Source organism: Amblyomma maculatum, chromosome 9 (assembly GCF_055883805.1).
Source record: "Amblyomma maculatum isolate TAMU_Amacu chromosome 9, ASM5588380v1, whole genome shotgun sequence".
NCBI classification, from domain to species: domain Eukaryota; kingdom Metazoa; phylum Arthropoda; class Arachnida; order Ixodida; family Ixodidae; genus Amblyomma; species Amblyomma maculatum.
In genome coordinates this window covers 42,551,231-42,574,385 of record NC_139352.1, presented here as the reverse complement: position 1 = coordinate 42,574,385, position 23,155 = coordinate 42,551,231, and the positions used below count along the sequence as shown (strand labels likewise).

Below are 23,155 nucleotides of genomic sequence, written 5' to 3'. Positions count from 1 at the left end.
TTCAACTTAGGGGTGACGTCATCAAAAGGTGGCCATCCTGAATATATTGGTGACATCACCAATCAATCACCAATTGGGTATACTAATGTCATTGCCAATAAATCACCGATTGGGTTAAAATATTGATTTAAAAGGGGGGCCGCTATCTAGAATTCGTCCCATTTAGAAAATTTCACTCCGAGAGGAGGTGGTAGCAGAAGATAAGAAATTGAGAAACGTGATGAGTAAGAGCTAACGCTCTTAAAAGAAAAACGAAAACATGAGAAAGCTTCAGAATACTTATCTGCAGAGAATACGACGCGGTAGCCATAAGTGTGTTTTACGCCTTTGTTCCGCCAGTTCTAACGAGATTGGCCTCACCATCCAAAACATTCAGCAGTGCCTTAGCTCACCTAGGCAAGGACATACGTAGCGAAAGCTCGGCTTGACGTCTCTGTCGCTCCGCGTCTTCACGTCCCCGTTTGGCGAACGTTCTGCCAATTCTCCCGGCGTCTCGGATGCATTATTAGCTTTTCGGATTGAATTTGTGTGATTTCAGGCATCCCCACGCAAAGCAATGATTTGCGGGTCGTCCGCCACAGCTTCCAACAGTCACCGCAGATGCCGCGAATTGTACGGGTGCTAACCGCCTGCTTCTACATCCATTGCGCATCTGACCAGCTAGCGCACTCGCTCCGGCTAATATGTTAAACTGTGCGGTTAGTCAGGTGATCATGCGGTGTGAGACGCGTTGAAGGAGATTCGTTGCAGCGAAGCGGGCTACCGAGTATTTTGCGCATGCGCAGTGAGGTTACAAAACAAGGCACGTGTCGTCACGAGTCGGCGCAACGGCAGAACACCTGTCGAATGGCGTAGCCGGTTGCCATGGTTACAATAAATGCGCAGTTGTGGCCTATGATAAACACAGCGAAACTAGCTTCTACTAGCCTATATACTGTAGCTTTCGCTACAAAAATTACGCTTGCGGGCAGTGCCGTGCATATGCCAAAGGTGATAGGAAGCGAGGTGGTGTTTTCTGTTTCTGCGTGTCTAAAAATGCATCCGCCGCAGATAAACCAATAATCAATGTTTTGAACCGCAAATAAGTGTTTTAGATTTTTATCACCTTAATTTGTTTTCACTGAGGTACCGTATAGTTATCTCTAGGTAGGCCAATATCAGCAAAATGGAAAAAATGAGCGCACCATACCATGACGTTCAATGTGGGTGGCGTTTTGAACAGAATATGTGAACATCATGTTACTTTTCACTGAGACTTCATTACAAGAAAGGCATATTTTAATGCTGTGATTAATGCGCTAGGTGTATTTGTGCACTATATTTACCTGAAGTTCGTGCCTCCATCAGCTGTTTCTAGCAGGAGACCTCTGCCGTAACCAGAGACGACTTTGAGAAGATGCGCGCGCTCCAAGGCCCGCCAAATTTCCTCGTCTGAATGAGAGTTTGTGGGGTCCAGATTCATCCGCAAAGTGCCCTTGACCAGGCACGGGTCCTTGAAAATTCCCAGTTGAGTAAAAATTCAAGTTACTTGAATGTTGGCAGAATTCATGCGCACAGCTCGGGAATAGAACAAGAACAACGTCAATAGTAATTGTATTCAAGAAGTGTACAAAAAAGTGTAAACAAAATAATGTTCTAAAAGATATGAAATTCGTACTGTTATGATGGTTACTTCAAAGATGGTAGATTTTGTGGCAAATGAAAAGCTAACGAGACGCCTCAAGCGTGACAGATGCCCCCGAACAGCGGATGTCGCGTCTGTTTTGAACACCGAATCATTCGGCGTGAAGCAGTGCTGGTTATAGAACCTAAATATATAACAGGCACGGCATAAACCGGAGGTTAGATAATAACATGTTTCTGAGCGACTTACAAGAGCCAGGTGCCCTCAACCGAGCTAATAAATGCGTCTCTCCGTGATTGACAAGAAAAGTGACGTCCTGCGTCAAGGGTGAATAGTATAACGCAGACGCTCACTGCGAGAAGAGCCAGCGCTGCTCTGGAGAGACGGGTGCTCTGAGTATTCGGGAGTTTCTATAAGCAGTGGCAAAAATATTATTAGGGTAGAGCAGTTGGCACTTGCTGTCAATAAGCGCTGGCGGCTGCAGTATGACGGCAATCTGACAGGCAGACTAAAAGTTTGGTGCTTTTGTTAAAGTGATTGTGCGCTGCTTATTCACTAAATGAACTCTTGTGGACCAGTATCGCGAATACTTCCGCAAGATAAATCGTTACTCTACCATGCCAGGTCCATAAACATAACTAGCCTTGATAATTGTTGCATTGATAACACAAATAAGCCAAATGTTGTGCCCGAATGACGTATATTGCTTTTTTTTTATTGGTTGGAAACGTCCTTAAATAACATAGCCTCTGAGGAACACCACAGGGAAGTAATCCAAACATTTCAACTACTTCCTTATACTGCACTAATATTATTCAGTACGCTGGCGCATTGACTTTCTAGTCTATCGAAGTATATGAGTCGCCGCCTCGAAGGAACCATCTGAGCACTTTAACCGCGGATCCGCCGCGGGGCGGTGGACCCATACTCAGCCCACAATGAAAGTCGCACAATATTTGTTCACCTTTCGGAGCTATTAGCGGAGCCATACGTGCGCAGAGGTGTATATTTTTCAGTCCTAGTTTTTTTTCGGTAGAATTCACAGCCGATTGATGTATTAGGAGTAAGCACAAAAAGATTTAGTGTAAGTGCAGGTATTTGGTTTGAAAGGAAGAATATTACCAAAAGCGAGCATAGGTCCCGATCATATTTTTGCCAGCATTTTCAGTTCTCAACTTCAACAGCCAGCTGCTCCTTATGTTTTGCTGTTTGTCTCCTTTAACTTTCATAGAAAGCGGCCTGGCTAAATTGCTAGCTCGTGCAAAGCGTCAAGATTGGGTGCGCTAGATTTAGGAGCGGCACACACATATTCTGGGCTGACAGCCTTAGCAAGTCTTTATTTGTTGTGTAATTTACGATTCGGGCGTTAGTGATACTGCATACTTTTTGCCGTGTAAAATAAATGCGGTAAAATATGCAGAAATAGATACGTGGCTTTTTCTTGCCGCATTGTATGTAAGATAAGAAAAAAGCTACGAGTAACAACCTTAAATATACTTCACAGCATAACGCAATTAAAAAAAAATGGGATTTGCATGAATCCTTTTTGAGCCCACATGTTTTGAGTAGTTACCTGTGGTATGACGGTGATACTGCTTCGTAGTTTGTGGAGGGACACTGTGGAAATATCGATACCGTCAACGAGAATGAGTCCCTCGGAGGGCTTGAGCATGCGCAGAAGAGCCAACACGATCGAGGACTTGCCCGCGCCTGTACGACCCACGACTCCGACCTGTGAGTAAGCACAGTTCCTGATATCAAGCTGCTGCAACGACCTGTAAATACAGCATACTTCACAAGTGTCGTTGCGTATGGATAGTATCTGAAGGCTTGAGCCAGCCATTTCTTGTCGAGGGTGCTCTTCACATTTTATTGTACGTGACGGTGCAGTGCGAGCTTAACGCTAGGTGTTAATATCTGATAACCCAACTAAGGGGTTCCCTCACAAAGCTCAGATTGTTTTCACGCCTATCGAGCCGACAGCTTCAGCAATTCGATCTGACTAAAAAGAAGGCAGAAGGAAAAAGGGTTGACGTGAAGGCTTAGTCCGCTAACTAACGAAGCGAAAAACATTCTTTGAGTGCTGCTGAGCTTCAAATCTCCCGCCTATAACAAACAGCGATAATTATATCTTGATTTGAGAGGCAGTATGAGAGCGAGAAACAATTCTGAACACCTCAGGAAACAGCAGAAATGACGTATAGTCATCGTCATGTCAGTTAAAGGTTACGCTGTTATCTGCCCGTACCGTCCGTAGCAGGAAATCATATATATAACGTAGCAGGTTGACACAACCTAGTGTTTTTATGGCATTTTTGTCGTTATACGATTAATCATGCTTGGTTAGTAGCGGCGCGTCAACATGCTTGAGCGTCGGAAAACTTACAAAGAAAACATCTCTTATTTAGAAAGCATAAAACAGTGATTGTTCACGCCTTAAATTGTATAAGGCGGATGCCGTTAATCGATTTGCCGAAATGGTACCTCATGCAACTGTCATGCAATACCCTCAATGAAAACAATCTTACAAGTTTTTTATCTGTAGTCGCGAAGACGACGCTTATTTCGTGATTCGGTAATCATGATTACGTCAAGATCCTTAAAATAGATTCCAGCTGGCACACATTTATTTGACGTTTTATTTCCTTTATTGCCAGAATAATGTGTAGGAGTAAAAAGGCGAGTTTGTCGATATTCGGCGCCAATATTGAATGGCGCAATAAACACAAAATTACGAATACTAACTTTCATTTCCATATTTTGGTTAAGAAGCGCCCACTGCGATTTCATTTAAAATAATCACACTGAGCAGGTGCCTTCGCTGATTAGGTCTCAATCATCTTTCGGGAAAAGAGTCTTTGTGTTCAATATGTTTTAGAATGCGAAAAGTAGCTCATGGGCACGCTGCGCAGCGTACGATGACAAGCAGCCCCTTAAGGTAATGCAGGCATAAAGCTTCAAAGGGGGCGCGAATTAGAAACGTATGAAAGAAGCCCCAAAGGCGTTACGACCCCAGTAATTACCTGCTGAATGCCCTGAAGTGTTGCAGTATTCAAATTCCTTCCTAATTTGTGTTTGTGTGAACATATATAGAAGAATAATATTCAGTAAAAGAAACAGCAGTTTTCCGCGGCGATCCAATAGCGAGTTATCGGGAAAGAAAGACTTGTACTCAGTATGTCGTAACGCGTTTTTCTTGCGTTGCTTACTGGTGAAGTGTTCACCTTCGCCCGTGGAAGTAATTCTTCATACTTTTGCTATATGGCGCTTGGGCACATTTGGTTTTATTCGCTTTCTTTTTACAAACATGCAGTACATCAGCTGATATCTCCAAGTATAAACATACCTTTTCTGCCGGCCTGATGGTGAACGTAATGTCGTTCAAGACGTTGGGCAGGACACCAGGCCTGTAGGAAGCGCAGTAGTTCTCGAATTGTACCTTTCCTTCACTGGGCCAATTTAGGAGGTACTTCGCAAACGATGAAGTTTGGATGCCGGCTACTGGAGTATCTGCCTGGATGAAAGAATCCTTATTATGAGTTCCACGGATGCGAAGAATAATGCGGAGGAATGTTTTTCTCCCTCAGATACATTGTTTCACTGCTTCATAACTCTTAGCCCAAGCGGATCCGTGCACATATGAATAAAAAAATGCAGTACAAAGGAAGACACAAACTAAACAAAAACAGACATGACAGTAATTTTCATTCAGTTCAGCTAGCATAAACTACCACCCGAAGCAGCATTAAATTCAATTGAATAAATTGGAGATCAGACATATCATGAGATGTGGAAATAGATACCTGAACAAAAAAAAAACGAAAAAGAGGGACGTCGAACTTTTTTTACAATCTCCTCAGGTAGCTGATTCATTTGCAAATTAGTCTTGAGTTACCGCCAACACATGCGTTGTGGAGGAAACGTTCTTTGACTATATATAGAGAGACAAGAAATCAATACAGAAAATCGCATGGAGTTTTTTCTTCAGTTATTATGGCAGCTTCTCACAGCAATATTTCATGCTTATATATTTCTTTTATTTACTTATTTTTTTCTGGCCGCGAAGGTCCTTTATAGACCATATACCCGGACAAGAATGAATGCCACAGTGTGCCCTCTCCTCCTCTCGCTGGCTGGTGCGGCAGCCGGACAGCAATAAGGCACCAGCCATGCTAAAAACGTTTTATAGTTTAAAGCACTGCAGAGCCCAACGTAACCGCAGCTCCAGCAAGCCCAGAGGGTACCGCCGGAAAGGTGGCTCCTGCTCCACTCTTGCATCGATGACCACTTCTACCCACAATGCATCGTGCAGGGCAGTATAGCTAATGCCTTTATGAGTAGTGCGACCACTTCAAATGCGTTATTTATATTGGATAGTGCTGTAGGCCGCTTGTAGAAGGCGATTAGGCAGCACCCTTGCTTCTACGATACCAAAAGACCGGTTTCAGAGGCCGGCAGCGAATACCAGGTACATGGGAGGGCATAAGGCAGTTCAGCGGTCTCCCAGCAGGTGAGCAATTTATGACTGCTGTGTTCGCTTTATTTACACATTTGTCGACCAGTGCGAGTTTTATTCTCTTGCATGTGCCCCTCTCGGCTTGTAAGGGAAGAATGCCGCAAGCTCCAAAAAAATATGTAGGATTACCCCCTTACTCCCTGGAGCTCACAGCCATCGACCGCGCCATAAAGTAGGAGCGCCTACATTACGAGGCGTTTGTTCTGCGCATGCCCGGAAAAACAGCTGACGCGCGCCGCAGAGTCGAGGATATAGCATCTCGGCTAGCGCAACCAAACTGACATAACGTGACCGACCGCGAACGGCGCTTTTGGTCAAGTGCGCAGTACAACGGGCTCTACATCAGACAGGCACATTACGGGCGAAAAGGATGCTTTCATTTTGTTGCTGAACACGATAAATACAGAGTTATTATTGAGTTTGAGATAATGATTCGTTTTTGTTCGTGTCATATAAGGGCAATTTTTCTTTCTTTTAGGATTGCTAACTTACCTCTGGAGGAAGTTCTGCGTATTCCACACACCGCTCGAAGGAAACGCCCATTTGGAGCAGAGCAAACAGCGTTACGCACAACGACATGAGAGAGAGGGGAACCTGCATCATTACAAAAACGTGGTTCATGTCATAAAAACGCAAACACAGTGTGCAAATTAGGAGATTAAAACTTATACTTTATACCTCTATTCCTTCTACATGCCTAATTGCAAGTGACATCCTAGTGGGACTTTCGCATCTGCCATTTTCCATCATTGTTACTGTTCACAGAACATTTAGAGCAAAGCCATTTTTTCTCGTAGTCGCGCTCCGCTATCAGCAGTCGCAGTAGAGAAGAGTGAAGAAGGGCCAAGATATTTCGACGTGCGAAGACCACTGTCATATATTATTTTTGGGTATCCATAGTCGACTGCGTTGTCTTCTTCAAATCGAGTCTCTCACTAGCTCCAAACTCTCCACCTCCGAGAGCAGTGCCTGGTCCGTGAGCGTTATCTGGCATAAATGTGCAGGTCGTGACCCGCGGAATCGGGTTTTCTCACCTGATTACGCAGCTTCTGAAAAAGTCTCATTTCGGGCCAGAACACGAACATGTTATTCGCTACAGCTTACATTTCACCAATTGCCCACTAAGCAGTGAGTGTTCTCATGTATTGAAACGAAAAAAAGCATTTCTGTTATGCTGCGAATCGCAAGCTTGTAGCCGGTCAAGTTATCCTTGTCATTGAAGCCTCCAAGGAATGAAAAGAATAAAAAAGCAAATTAACGAGTTTGAATTTTACTACACATCGCATAGAACATTTCCAACGTGCCTGTAGTATGTATATAATAAAATACTACGAGCAGAAAATATGCAGCATGGTGTTGTGATTGTTTATGCTGCCGTTTCGTGTTCGCACAACAGTGCACAGGGATACCGTAAAATAACACCGTCAAGACGACCGGACGGACTGTGTTGTTTTCTTGCCTCCGACCTGTTGTTTGCATAGTTTTATCTTGCAATGTCACACCAACTGGCCTATAGCCAAGCTCTCTTAAGCTACACAGGGCTACATTTGCAGAGCTTGTTTCTCTGGTATGCGGCATATTGTACCAGTAGCTTTCAAAAAGCAAGCACAAGTACCAGCGGACGTTAGTAGTATTTGTTTAAAAACAAGACCAGATAAAAAGGACCGCAGATAATACAACCGGTTTTATACCGAACTTAAAGCACAATAGTCGGGAAATTTGAGCCTCTCATTTACTGAACATTTACGCAGATTAATGCACCAAGCGCTATGCTAAAAAAAAAGAATTGCTTACTGAAGAAGCCGCACTCAGGGTCAGGCCCAGGCTGCTAGGATCAGGACCTTCTGGCTGGGTAAATACGGTGTTGGCCAACAGCGTGCATATAACCACCAAGAAACCAGAGGTAGCAGTCAGCATGCGCATAAAACGGTACGTTGTGCAGAAGCACATGTAGCCTCGCATCGTGTCGTCCGCAAGGTGGCAGAAGAGTCGCCGTAGTCGATCGACTACGCCGTACGTCCTAACACTGCTGAGAGTGTCCACTGTTTCGGCAGCCAGTTGCAGCAGTCGCGACATTGCCAGGCTCTCGAAGTATCGAGCGCTGTGAGCTGCTTTTATCACCAGGTTCTGCGTGTAAAAGTAAAGAGAAGCCCACAAGCAACCTATTAGTCGTGTTCTGCTGCTAATGAGGATATACTGACACTAAATGTTTTCATTTATGATGTCGGCTGCTGTCCTGGCGCAATAATGATGTGGCTGTTATCGCCAGCAAATTCCAATGCGTGAAACAGTGGTAGCTGCTAGTACAAATTTTTCATAGTATTCGAACTTGAACTAAAAGCTATGTAACCATGCAGATGGTACAGCATAAACATTACCAATCTTAAGTTTCAAACACAGCAATAAAATTGCACAGTGGCTGACTGGCCTTCTATTCCTTCTGGTACCTTTGAGTTGGTTCCTAAATATCCCTTTATTGTGTGTCCTAATTGCACAAAATAGTAGTGTTTCCATTTGACAAAGAAGCCACTGTGCATGCTATTGAAGACGACCACTACGAGAGTGCGTGTACTCCAGAACTGGCGACATCTGTATTTTTACTCAGCACAAAAAACTAAATACGTGAGAACGACCCCGCAAAATCTATCGCTCAAGTGCGGAGTCCACTGAGTGACTAGCGGGATCATTGCATTGGCCGTCAAATGGGACCGTACAACCAACAGTCGAGACTAGAGAGTTGCTGGCGTGGATGACTCGAGAGGCTCCATCTGTTCCAGCAACTTTGACGTTCATTGCCGCCCACTTCCAACGACCTGAGTATACTTTGCGGTATAGACGAAGTGGATTCTAGAAGTGGTACGCCATTCTATGAACACGTTAGATAGCATATTATGCGAGACTTACAATAGTACGTGCCAACGCTACGTTGTACCTAACCGCTATAGCGTCCGCGTTATTCAAAACCACCAAAGGGCTTTCTCGCGCAAGTTATGGATACAGACTCGTGGAGGACACTGCTAACAAAAATATCGAAAAACAAATTCCAGCTTAGAATGAATGAGTACCGGTGAAGAAACACGCACATACAACCAGCAACATTGAGCATTTACTAAAATGCATTAGCGACGAGGCCTTGACTTTCCGTTCTGAATGGGCTTATCCTTTTGAGATTACATTCTACTGGCATGTAGACTGTAGCAGTACGCGAGCAGCGAGCCATTTTGCACCATTCTATACGTCCATCTTGCACAACTGTCTGGTGCGCGTGAAAAAAATCACCGACAGCCGCTCTCCAGAAAGCCCTGATCCGGAAAACGTGATCTGAATATGTCTCTAACATGAACACTAATTAATTACTTTTACTTTAAAATTGCTGTTGCAGGAAAACAAAACTGGACACGATGTGCCTCGCGCAAGCTGTGCTCCAGTATGAAGCCAAAAACAGGGCCTGGCCTTATAGCCGCATTATGGAAAGCTTGCGTTTGAGCCTAACTAGCCTATCCAGTGGCCGATACTGCTATGTCCTGCCCTACATTACCGCTACGTTAACACCACCCCATTCAAGAAATAGCAGGCTCAGACTGTAGCTCCCACGCCTCTCACAGCTACCTCTACAAGTGGTCGCCTCCTCAGCCCCAATCGTTCTTATAATTTTCAAAAACTTATCGTCATGTCGCGGAATACAGATAGCGTCGCTTTTCGTCAAGTTAGAAACCGTCACGCGCTGGCATTAAGACGGCTAATGGGTTCAGCCGTTAACGATCTTCTCATGTATGCCATTCTCGTTCCTCTTTTGCTTGTCGTAGCTCCTTTCTGTCCTCCGTAGGTTAGAGACATAATTCTCTAGCAGACGGAGGAGAGGGAGGTACACGAAGGACGAAGCGCAAACTCCCCATCGGGGTGAGGTGGGGGCAAGTGGAGACTGCATTACTACCACGAACTGCAAATCATCTGCTGACCATTATTCCTATGTACCCCGACATCCTTGCGGATGTTTTTCCTGTCGTTTATTTCATAACGTTAGCCCTGAAGTGTGAGCCCTCATCTGATCACTTATCATTTAAACGCAATTGTGTGCTAAGAACATTACCTTAGTTATGCATGCAGCGCAGCGTATGTATTATAGGAAACTGCTTTTTAATTCAGAGTAACGTTCACAGCTCTTAATATTGAAATTCGGGATTCATCACGTGCCCTTCCTATGTTCGACTTTACTTATTTTGCATAATAACGTCATAGTAAACAGACTCAGCACGCCGTGCGGCGTTATGTTTTGAACACTCGAGTGGTATATTTAATTGACGATGCATTTATGTAAAAAAAGTGGCATATCAAGTGCCTGAATTTCGGGTGTGATATAAAAAGGCTAAATACATTGCGAGAGAATAAAGTGTGACACACTTAGACGAAATACTCTTTGCCTTGCAGGCTTTTTAACACCTGGGAATGCGAGAGCTTTTCTCTATTTCTCTGTTCCACGGGTACGCATAAATATGCTTATGTGCAGTAATGCGAAAGCATTTTTTTTATTTCTGCCTATCATTGCTGAATATTTGTTTCTTTACGCTTTTGCTCTTGCAGACAGATGTTTTTGCTTTATATTTAAAATAACTTGAGGCTGGAGGCTCATTTGCTGCTCCCTGCCGCACGAGACTACTGTGCTGTGACATTTTGTGCCAACCTCGCTAGACGACGTAACGTGACTGTCGAACGGGACAATCATTCTCTATTTTGTTTTCAATTTTACTTGCGTAGATTTCGAAACGTTTTCGTTGCCCGCCATAACCTATAGTCTGGGATACGTTTGTTTAATGTTTGTTCATTTTTGTCTTCTTTTCTCTGTGTCATGTCCTTGCCGTCACCGCCTTTCGGCATCTTTACACTAGAAAAGAAAATTGCTAAATGTATTCTTAATTTATTTATTTATCATTTATTCGTTACTTGTTTCAACGGTAGGCATTAGAACATGGGGCACACTTAAGCGTTCGCAAAATAAATCATGAAATTAACGCCTGAAAGAAAAGGCTTCATTTGGTACATTAGCAACATGTGGTGGCAAAGCATTCCCTTCAGGAAAGGTCAGAAAAGACGAATAGCTGAGTATGTTCTCGTTATAAAGAAATACATGTTTTAAATTTTCTTACCTTTGGTTCCAAGCATAAAATGTAGGTCTCAGGTATTTTGTTCTGTCTATACCAGTCTTGGAAAACGAAATGCTATGCAAATATTTTAATGTCAGATTTCCTTTTCGAGGTTTTAGTACATGACACTTAAGATTGTTTTTGCCTTCTGATATACTAATTGCCCTGTTATAATTTCCAAGTACAAAATGGAGAGCCCTATTTCAATTTTTTCCAGTTTATCTATAAGCTCTTGTGTGTATGGTATACATATGTGATTACTTGGCGGGCGCGAGTAATGACAGCTGTTTTTTGAGGAGCTTAGAAAAATGGTTAAAATGTGTTCTTAACCACCTAAGATGCCAGCAGCTTCCTTCATGATCTAGTTAACATGCCTTGACCACCTACGGTCAGCAGTAAGATAAGCGTCTAAGTATTTATAATTCTGCTCGTTGTTCATGGACACATGATTGGCAGTGTATGAGACGGGTAGAAACGCATCCTGAAAATGTGGTGTGTAGGCATTTTTCAAATTCAAAGCCATGCCCAAATTAGCACACCACATGGCTATCTTATCCCAGTAATTTTGCCAAATTTGGACATTAAATAATTTATGTTTAACTGTGTAAATCACACAGTCATCTGCAAACATTTTGAACGAAGTAACCTAAGCATTAATATCAAGTATTTACAACACAAAAAAGAGGCTGGCCAAGAACGGAGCACTGGTCGACGCCAGACATGACAAGAATGTAATTATAGAAGCAATTACCAACAACTACACACTGCTGTCGTAAGGATACGTGCTCAGAAATCCACGAGATGACCATTTGTTTCATATTGTAGCCATGTAATTTTGAAACACGATGATCATATGCAAAAGCATCAAATGACTTCGAGAAGTCCAGGAAAATACAATCAATAACTTTCCCAATACGATAGCAATAGCCAGATCACGTGTACACTCAGCGAGGAGAGTGTAGGGCAGGACATATCTCGGGGAAATCCGCACTGAACGGGGATGAATAAGTTATATTTGACAAGCTGCAAATGATGTAACTGTAAATTACATGCTCCCTTGCCTTGCAAGCTGTGGTTGTTAAAGAAACTTGCTAATAATTTTCTACCAAGTTCCTCAGTCGACTTTTATAGATAGGCACGAAGCGTGTAAATTTCCAGTCGATTGGCAAAGTCCATTACCTCAAGCAACAAATGCAAAATTCATATAAAAGCACAATTTTTGATAGCTTCTTGAAGAAAATCATCTGAGCTGCTCAGGCAATAAGTGTGGCGTAGTTTCAATGTAATAAATAGCATGTTGAACTAAAATAACCATGCCGTAAGCGTTTCCGTGCTTGGCAGAGTGACACATTTTCTTTGAACGGTACTCCCTTTCTACACCACTCATCAGCCAAGAAAGGCTTTCGCGTTAATCAAGAAAGGCCGGTAATGAACTATTCCGAAATATTCAAGTACCGCTTTACCGTAAATAGGCAGTTCATAAAATTTTAGGTATATTGCTTACTGGAAGCTTGCGTCGAAGGACTGGCCTAGAGTTCATCAGAGGCGTTATTAGTATAACGACAGGTTTCTTATTCTTTTAAAACATTAAATTCCAAAGCAGTTTAAACAGCGAATCATTGCACATGCACGAGCTCATGTCAGGAGTGTTGTTTTAGACTTGTTGGACCACCAGGAGAACTACCCTGATTAAAACTTCCAGGCTACAGTGAACTGCAGCAGCCAAATATCAAACCTTATTGTTTACCAAATTTAGCACTTTATTTCTTGCACAGATACCAGGCGATCCCTCCAAGAGGTCTCTTTGCTTTTTTTAGGCACACACGGTAATCAAATCGCGCTTGTAATGTAAGTTACCGTGCGTGTGAACATTTTCATACGTTTTCTCCCCCACATCAACACCTATAGTTACCAACATTCTTCTCGTCACCTTCCCTAGGGGATAGTAGCATCTGAACATTTTACGACTCGGCCGACCTCACTGCCTTTTAAAAAATAAACGCTTGCATCTGTTCAAGTTTTGACAATTCATTTACTTAAATCAACTTCAGTTCATAGAAGAGCGTTACTGTAAGTACCTGCCACATCTTCGCGGTCTGTTCCGTGTTCTTCGACTTGTCCCAAAGTAGCACTCTCTGTAGTGTACAACCACAAAGTTGAACAATCTGCTTATCTTTAGACTAATTAAGTAAACCATCACGTACAAAACAAGTCAAATTTTTCTCCCAAGCTATAACGTGTGACCGTCCCTCAGTGCATTTGCTTAGTCTCCTTGCAGTCAAATGTTTATCCTTCAAAAGCCGCTTTAGCGACACAAAGGAGAACAAAATTAACCTTTTTTCTAGGTGCCAATCGATTGAATGATTATTTACTACTCATTTTCCCATCGGCAGTAATAGGTCATTTTGTTAGTGGCGAAAAAAGACGAGGTTTTTCGTCGTCACTCAAATGTTATTTTTGACGTCTGTGTTCACGTGCGCACTGTTATTTCTATTTTTGGAATAAATACAAGGGTAGCCCTGTCTGAGAATCAGCAATCAGAACAATCTCTTCATGGCATTGCAGTTTGCTGTTCACAGAGTTAAATCAAAGTTAAATCGACATATTGGTTTTAATTTTCTAGGGCATAATACCCCTGTCTTCAGTTAACTGTGTATGTGGTGACAGAGTCGAACTTCACTTCCAGCTGCCCTTTGTGATCAGCCTCTGATTCAATTCAAAACTTCTTCGAATATAATTTTCCTCCGACAGAGTCCAAAAAAAGGAACCGCAGGCTCACCATAGCATATCCAATTCCGGCCGCTATAACAAGCGTGATAGCCACAATCAAGTGTGACTCCACGCCAACGACGACAACCTTGGCGAGCGTGACAAGCGTGTTCTGAACGGTCTGCTTGCCGCCTAAGAAGCACCTTGCATCCACGTACTCCATGTCAGTGGAGAAGCGGTTCAGTATGCGTCCCCTGGGTGATTCTTGGAAGAAGGACACAGGACTCTTCAATACGTGGCGCAGCATGTCGTTGTGTAGCGACCGTGAAATTCCGTACGCCGAGAGTGCCAGCAACACACTTCCCACGATGCGGAAAGTAACTGCGAACATAGGGGGCACGCAGCGAGGATGACAGTCGGCCACATTTACGATGCTGGCATTCAACGATAAACAGAACGTCTGAAGGCTTTTAAAAATTTGGGACTTAGTTTAATGCACTGATGTGCACCGGAATGAATACTGCAGTTGTGGGCGACGTATTCAACCGACCCTGAGGGTTCATGAGCGTCTACAGACATAGAGAGGGACATGCACAGGCCCTGTTGCCTCTCTTTGCTCAATATATCACAGAACGTTCGTGGCTTTATATTCTGCTGCCTTTCTTAGATATGAACATTAATAAATGTTTGTAAATTTTTTGATAGCCGTCTTCTCTGTGTAGAAAACATGATTACTATTTGTTGAAACACATTGGTCTTTCGTGACAGCATACAGATGAACAAGATCGTACAATTTGCGACAGCTGTTCTCATTCACATGTATAAAGCTTGATAGTCGTCCTCAGATATGCAAAACGCTCCTTGCACAGCCTGCAAATCGTATAGCTATTCGCGACACTGGCTCACGCCAGTGAAGAAACTACCGTCAATATATCGGCCTACAGCTGTAACGTGGATGTTGAACCACGGCCGCAGCTGACTAATTCTAATTTGAAAAGAAAATTGAAGGTAGAACTAGGTCTTCTTATGTGCGGGAATGAGAAAACCCTACGTGGTCTGACGCATGCCTCCTGGTGGTGTCGGTTGACACTCATCTCGCAGACCTCGCCCACATTCGCTCGTTTGACGTATGTGTTTGGCGTGTTTAACTATCTAAAACCGAACGACGCTGATGTAACTTCATCAAGGCGATGATTTTCCCTTCACATCGCGAGATTCTGTTGTAATTAGAACTTCATGAAGATAACGATCTTAAATACGTAGAGCAAGGGCGTGTTGCAGTTTTGACGAGGCGTGATCGGCTAATAGCTTCAGGAATATCAAATACATTGCTTCACCAATTTTAATGATGCCGTTCTGTTCTGGGATGCCTTAGAACAGAGCTTGAAGAAAGAATTCTTGATTTCACATTCCATTTCATACATCCGCGCAACACAATATATTGATTGATCTCTTGATAGGCTCTTTTCTAATTACACTACATAGCTTACGAAAACCTAGACTGATGCATCAGCACTGCGAATCACTTGTTTCAACAAAACCTTCTTTCTGCAAAATGAGTGTTCACCGAGAGAACTGTATGAATAGACTGACCATGAACTCCGATGTGCATTCTCTTGGTGAAGTGTGATGTCTTAGCTCCCATCTTTTGCACTCTTACTCTGTATTCTTGAGATGTCTTTCATGGCATTTCATAAAACATTTATCATGCAAATATATCATGTTCTCAGTGTAATTGATATAAGTCGTTAAAAACAAATAAGACGATAGTATCGTGCACTTGGCCGTGAACCAGAGTGGCTGATGCATTCGTTCGGCGCATGTCCGAAAGCCAGTCGCGAGAGTGCTTTTTTAATAACAGTCAATTTGTAAGCACACGCTCTGCCACACGGTTTGTCCACAATTACTGTACACGCCAGATATGAAGCAAAAAAAATGATTTCGGCTAAAACTTGTTTGCGCTGCGCAAGGTCGCCGCCAGCAATGTGCAAGTGGTTTCTTCCGCTGGCCTGCAATATTTTATGCTTAGCTTCCGCTTAAATCTAGCTCGAACGCTCAGAAAAAGATATGACATTCATCTGAGGCATTTATGCATGAACATTTTGTTATTTATGCTGCTTTGTAGCAAGTACTTCTGTAAAGCATTTTGACAATTAGAAATGGCAGCATGCAGCGAGCATCAAAATTCTAAAGAACAATATACCGTCCATCATGCAGAGGCCAACCAGGACCGAGACCCACGGCTGCTGCGGTGCATGGACACTTGCTGCTTCTTCACGCCTAGTCGTTTCATCTGTCCAGCGTTTGATCCACAGCTGCTGCAACGCGAAAGCGCACGCAGACGCCAGGAATGCGAGCACCCCTGCCGGTGCTGGCCACCCGCACAACCGGAGCAGGGTGCTCATCAGCTGCCATGCCGTCTAAGAGAATACACAAATAACGTATTCAGACATGGGCACCAGCCAATGTTTGTTATTACCTTTAAAATATAGAAATATGGAAAGGAATGCATAGTTTACTTTATTGCGATGTAGACGAAATCCTACTTGAGTGATTCGAAAGCACTTTTCTTTCGTAGCTTCTTGCTGTGCGAAACTTAATTTAAGCACAAGGAGAAGTTATAACCGTAGGGAAGGCTTATCAGACTAAAAGCCACTTTCTCTTTCCTACCTCTGAATCTTCTAAAGTAATTTCTTTAAATTCGTATAATCAGATTGCTTTAATGGCCGTAGGTAAGTGAAATTTCAAAAGTCACTGTAATGCACTTGAGTCTTACTGGCAGTTGTTGTATAGCAACTGGATAGCACAGAAGTTCGTCTTGCAAATTTAGGTGCTTTCATTTTCAAAAACTAACCGGATTATGTGCTCAACAAAGTCCAGCACGCAACCAGATATATTTGCAAAAAGTAATAAATGAGTGTCCACTTTGAAACTTATGAATCCTTCATTTGCAAGGAGCGCTCTCATACGCTTTGCTAACACATCAAAAATCAGAAATCCAAGCTTTTAAGTTGTGCTTTAAAAGGGCTCACAATGAGCAGCCAGGCAATATGAGCATTGTAAGTTATTGCCCTTGTTTATAAGTTCAGTTCAAATCCTAAGGCATATTAAACTATGGAGGATGCCATAGTTTTCGACTCCTCACAACTTCGACAGCCTAGGGTTGTTTCACAATACAGTTTGTAGTGTTTAAGTGACTGAACATTGTCTTCTAACGCGGTAGCGTTAAAGGCCCCGTTGACAGAAAATCATACGTTGGAACTGTGAAGGAAAAATCGGGAGCATGGCACTGGTAGATAATAGCTGGCAGCTGACATGTCCGACCACTAACTGGACGTAGGTTTCCCTGACCACGTTTGGCATGAGCTGTCACCTTGGGCCACTCCCTTCATGTGGAAAGTTGATATCAGAACCAGGCTGTCAGGACCCTTGCATTCAAGTTACCCCTAGTCGATGCTGTCACGTTTATACGGCTTGGTCAGAGCGGTCTTTATACGTGGACTGGTAACCTATGCTATCGCATCATACCCTTAAAGGCTCAGGTTAAATTTCCCCCATAGTGAACGTTTCTAAACACAAACTGTACTTCGTGACCCAAGGAACATATGTTCATGCTTATTTCGACGGCAGAGATGAACGCTTCTAAAAATATCAATCTAATTTAGTAATTTCAAAGTGCACACATGAGGTCGTCCTATGGGATGAAAAGCTAACAACACCCCAGAACTCGTTAGCAATTAGTGAGTACATTCCGGTGGAGCATAAAACTGTGTGCAATGGTATTGCGATCTCTGTGTATTTTTCTGGAAAGCCGCAATAGATGAATTCTCTGATACAGTACTTATGAAATCAATAGACCATTTGTACGTATCGCGGAACCTCGTGGGATCTGCCAGGCTGCCACATAGCGCAAATTCCCACAAAAATGCAGTGTGCAGTTTAAACTAGAAGTCTGGGGAGCTGCGCACAAAAGACAGTTCCGAAACGACATATGAATCAAACCGCGCATTGCTGACGATGAAAGTGTCACTGATCTCTCCGAGGCTGCCTGAAGCGGCAACATATGAGCCACCATCTTTATGGAAACTCTGCAGATATGCATGCGCATACAAATCATGTATAAAACTCTATTTCTTTTTTTTTTTGGGGGGGGGGGGGGGAGGAGGGTAATATAGGTTAACTTACAGTTGTGGGAAGGTAGACGTAATCTCTACTGCTATGAGCCGCATGAATTGGTGTCGCACGTTTGGGACTACTCACCCTCTTCGATTCTCCGAGTTCATGATGAGTTAGGCGACCAATGGTGTTATTTGCATCGAGTTTCTCGAGAGAAGACCTAAAAGAGTGGTTAAGTCTCCGAATAAGTTATTATTATACAGGTAAGAACAAAGAAAACTATTGTCGGAACACCGTACCGAAAAAAGCTGCCACCAACAGTTAAGGGGCAGCTGCCATTGGTATTAGCCCCTGCTGACATTACTCTGCTTAAGATGATAATATATTATATTGAGATAATATAAGATATTAAAGACGATAAACGATAATTTGTCATGTCCAAAAATGACCTTACATTTTAAGTCTGGTCCACTGCTTTAGAATTTACCCCAATGCATAGTCCATTTGCTTACTCTGCATTGCCGAGACCGTGAGAGGAACGCCGATAAAGTGCTTCATGGAAGTGTCGCGGTGAGTCCTGGTCTTGAATCAAGTCTTCCAGCTTATTGTACACCTTAACGCACTTTCCATCTACAAACAAAACCTTGTCCATGTGATGCAAATAGTGGCCTTGGTTGCAGACCATAATTCGTGTCTGGAAAAAAACATTATGTCATCCTGGAAATCAATGCTTTGTCATTTTCTCGGTCTTACAAATATTAATAGGATGGTGAAACGCATGCAAAAAGACAATGTACCAACACGAATTTGAAATTTTGGCCTTACGCTTACGTTTCCTACGATATATGCTTCGGGTTTTAATAAAAAAAACACACACTTTGACCCGATTGAAAGGATATTACAGCAAAAATATGAGAATAATTTAGAAAATCGAAGAGGTTTAGTATCTAAATTTCGCACTCTTAACTTCAAAAATGAATTTCGGATACGGAAATCTATAACATGGTTACCATTTGGCCTAGTTAGAGTGAACCTAACTTATTGAAGAAACACAAGGATAGAATTACACAGGACGAAAATCTATGCTCGAATGATTGCGTTGAACCAGGCCAAGAGTGATGTGGAAATAAACGAGTACCAGAATAGCCTCGAAAGAACGATTATAAAATAAGCAGCTTGAAAATCTGCGATGAAAGCTAACCCTACTACTCATTAGGACAGTAGCGCCAATGGCAAAGATAGGTGGTCGAATAAAGTTTTTTTGTCCAGTGCAGCTAATATCTGATTTCATAAATACCGCTACGTGAGCCACTTCTACAGCTTTTTCATTTGAATGACCAGATGGTAACATTTGTCAAGCAAACAAAGCAGGATTTTGTTCTGAATATTTTGTAAGAAAACCGGGAAAAGAAGGATTGCGGGTGACGGAAGGCTTTTGCTGAACTCCTGCATTTGACACGTGAAGGCCTTAATCGAAATTTTGAACAGTGTGGCAAAATATTAGCGCCAACAGCACTTATACTGTGAGGTTTGATAAAATTCGAGAAATCTGCAGTTTACGAGATATCAAAAATTAGTATTTTTATTTAAAGTCGTTCTGGGACAAAGTCTGATTTTATTTTAATTTATAGCTGCCGGTCTTGGCACCATTCAAAGCTCTTACAAAGTTTGAGTGAACGACAAATATCCGTTTTGGGTAACTTGGCACCCCCTTCTACCCCTTTTCTAAGTCCACTCCCCCACCCCTGCATGGAAGATTGGGAGACCGCCCTGTAGGACCCCTTCCCGGAGCGCCAGCAATGGCTGGCTCGCCGCGCTGTTACTGCAGCCGCGGCCAACGGCACCCTAGACTGAGCGTCCTCCTCTCTGACTAAATAAATAAAAATGTTTTGTTCTCCTCCTGTTTGGGTACTGCCTCAAAGCGGTGACGGTCAGCTGATTGATTGCTGTGAATAATTTAAAAGAAAATTGTTTGCTTTAACGAATTTCTGGCAGGGAACAAAGAAAAGTCAATTGGTGGTATCAAAATCCAAGCCAAAACGATCAGCGTTGCGTTCTTAGCACGGTTCTTAGAAAGGCCCGGAAAATTTTCAAAACCGCAGTGACAACATCAAAAACAGAAGGAAAGGAGGTTCATTTGGGAGCATGTCAATAAAATTTGTTAAAGAAGGCCTGCACGTCTTCCGCAGCTGACTCAAGACAATTCGCTCCATGAGATTACTCGAAAATTATCTGGTCGACTGCTGACCAAAAAAAGAAAAGAGCGCTGCATTTAAAAAAGAAAACAAACGAACTCTTGCTGCAGTAGTACCTGCATTAAGTAAAGTCTTTTAAAAAGTAACCGGTCCGCATGTGGTAATGTTCTCAGAAGTTAATGAAGCGCATAGAAAAATTAATCAATAAATCTGTGCAGCGAAGACGCTAACGCCTTTCTCCACGAGTGAGAAGAAAACCATGAAACGTCCATATATAGTTTTGGAATAGTTTAGGGCAATGAAGCGCACATCACGCTGCTTTTTTTCCTCATAGCAATGTTCAACTCTGCGTCATTTTAAGGAAGCCGGCCTCAGTGTTAACTAGTCTAAAATGCTCCAGTTAAGGTAGCCAGTTCTCAAACCTGGTTTATATCATTAGATTTTAAAATAAGCAGGAAATCCTTACATTCGCAAGTTATACGCTCTCACGCGCGGAAAAATAAAGGCGAAAAAGCAGAGGAGTTCCTAACACTTAAATTTGGCATTTGCTCTCGCAAACTACAGTGCAATAAAAATTTCAGGGCTTTATATAAATCTGCTTAGGTACAATAATGCGAAAGTATTGCGAGTTGTACCACGTAACTTGGTGGATTCGTCCGACGCTATTCTATCAAACCTCAGTAGCATTCGACTAGATTGCGTTATGCGTGTGGCGTTTTACATAGGTTAAATAAAAGAGCGGAGCCGATGGGTCTTTATGAAAACGACCATGTTCGCTGCGCAGCGCTACAGTATATTGCATTAGCAGCTTGACGAAAATGATAATGTTTACGTCAACGCGCGAGATAGTTGTTGCAGTTTTACACGAGGCGGAATCGACTGCAGCGAAAGTATAATGCTCTCGAGTCTGGACCAGGGAAGCTGATCTGCTCATTCTGGCGTGGAATCGAAGCCCAGGGGCGGTAATTGCTTTCCTTTATTGGCAGTTGGTGCGGACATTGTCCACAATTCCTGTCCCAAGATCCGGTCCATCAAACCAGTTCATGCAACTGAGGAGCCAAAAATAATTTCGCACGCATATATCGATGATATTTTAAGTAGAATAGTAAGCCAAAATATAGCATGCAGGTTTAGTTTCTCGAACACGTCAAAATATATTGCTACTGAACAGCGTTAAGAATGGCGTTATGCATTGTGTTATCGCAATGACTTAAAAACGACATAGATATACATGCAATCTTTACAATCATTACAGACAGAAGCGAAGGCGGCGCCATGCAGGACTCTAGTGTGGGAAATTAAGTTTGTTACTAAAGAATACAAGAGCTGCGCGTTTTCCTTTGAATCTTCAAAAAGCACTACGAAAAATCCGACCGCCTATATAAGCAAATAACCTTGTCTTTCAGCAGGCCATCTTTACCGATGATGGCCTTGAAGAGTCGTCGAGCAACAATGGCATCGAGGCCACTGAGAGGGTCATCCAGTAGGTACACATCACTGCGACTGTACACGGCCCTGGCGATGCTGATGCGCTGCTTTTGACCACCGCTCAGGTTGCTACCCTGGGAATATTTCAAATCGAATCAATTACTCCAATGATGCTCGGGAATTGAAAAAAAAAATATATGGAATCAGCTATCCATAGACTAAGTTTCGCAAGCGTTAGCAACCGGCCATCAAAATGTTGTGAACCAGAAAGTAAATTCGCAAAGTGTATCCAGACTCCGAAATTAATCCTGGTAATAATTAACCCTGGATACAGTACAGTGATATTAGCCTCAAAACTCTGTTGGAGGGAGTAGATGGTCATAAATGGAATGTCATAGGGATAACAGAGGCTAGAAAAAAAACTAATCATAGGGGGCAGCAGTAATGGGGGGCGCCTGTATACTATGCTGTCGTGGTTTAAAGGCATGTGAGAACAAGGTCTCAGGTTTCCAGTCAACATAAAGAAGACACCGGCAAAAAGCTGAAATCGTGTATCGTTACCAAGAGGGCGTCAGGCCTTCCAATTAAACTTAATAAGCGCCGACACGTAGACAGCGTGGCTGCGTATCCCTGTCAGTATAGATATTTTTCTTGCTCATGAAGCGGTGCCTCACACCAGTTTCGGCCGTGCACGTTGAAAGCAAACTATACAGTGGCATTTGGTGATGGAATTGTGCAGGTACGTATTAGAGGGTCTACAGTACACCCACAGTGTAGACTAATTAATACCAACAGCATTGAGTGCAATGTGTTGCGCCATGGTGGGACAGACTCCGTCACAGTAGGGAATTGACTTGGCTAGGACCTTTCTGGTCCACCTGGTAAAAAAGGAAAGCCTCAGTACCAATCCAATCCAATCATTACATTTGACCAGCGTTTGGATCTGGATGCGATTAAAAATGGTTTGGCTCTTGTTCGAGTCCGGTACATAGTACCACCGCTGTTCTTCACCGACGGGCAGGTTATGTAAGTATCTGCTTTGACCTATACACCTGGGTTCCGGTGCCAACATCACGACAACATGCACACGCGTCTTAGGGAGACAGTACTTGGAAAAAGCAGCCAACCAGCAGAAGCATGAGGCAGAAAGGAACAAGATGCAGCACTGTGTCTTGTCGCTTCCTCCTGTGTGTTTGTGTTAGTGCGCTGCCTTTCCTAGAACGTTAAACCAACTCGCCCATCAGTGTGCTCTAATGCGCCCGTACTAGTTCCCAGGAGTAACGGCTAAAGCGCTGTGCATGACTGCATTGTTGGTGCATGGCAATCGCTTGGTGTTATCAATGTTCCGTATGCAGGATTACTGTGATTTGGTCAACGTAGATAGATAGAAAACGTAATCACTGCTAGGTGGTAAAAAACGCGATAA

At 43.0% G+C, this 23,155-nt stretch overlaps 1 protein-coding gene across 1 annotated transcript in view; it reads right to left on the bottom strand.

The window, feature by feature from the left end:
- The window catches only part of LOC146178935 (ATP-binding cassette sub-family C member 4-like), a 70,336-nt gene that overhangs the window by 6,987 nt on the left and 40,194 nt on the right, over positions 1-23,155 (bottom strand). The window contains exons 15-24 of the mRNA XM_084578667.1: positions 21,696-21,863; positions 18,619-18,800; positions 18,251-18,326; positions 16,194-16,410; positions 14,061-14,371; positions 7,935-8,267; positions 6,633-6,734; positions 4,971-5,138; positions 3,198-3,356; positions 1,326-1,492 (exon numbers count right to left, since the gene is read on the bottom strand). Of these exons, the coding sequence (XP_084434793.1) occupies positions 1,326-1,492; positions 3,198-3,356; positions 4,971-5,138; positions 6,633-6,734; positions 7,935-8,267; positions 14,061-14,371; positions 16,194-16,410; positions 18,251-18,326; positions 18,619-18,800; positions 21,696-21,863 (1,883 nt within the window). The remainder of the gene's footprint in view (positions 1-1,325; positions 1,493-3,197; positions 3,357-4,970; positions 5,139-6,632; positions 6,735-7,934; positions 8,268-14,060; positions 14,372-16,193; positions 16,411-18,250; positions 18,327-18,618; positions 18,801-21,695; positions 21,864-23,155) is intronic.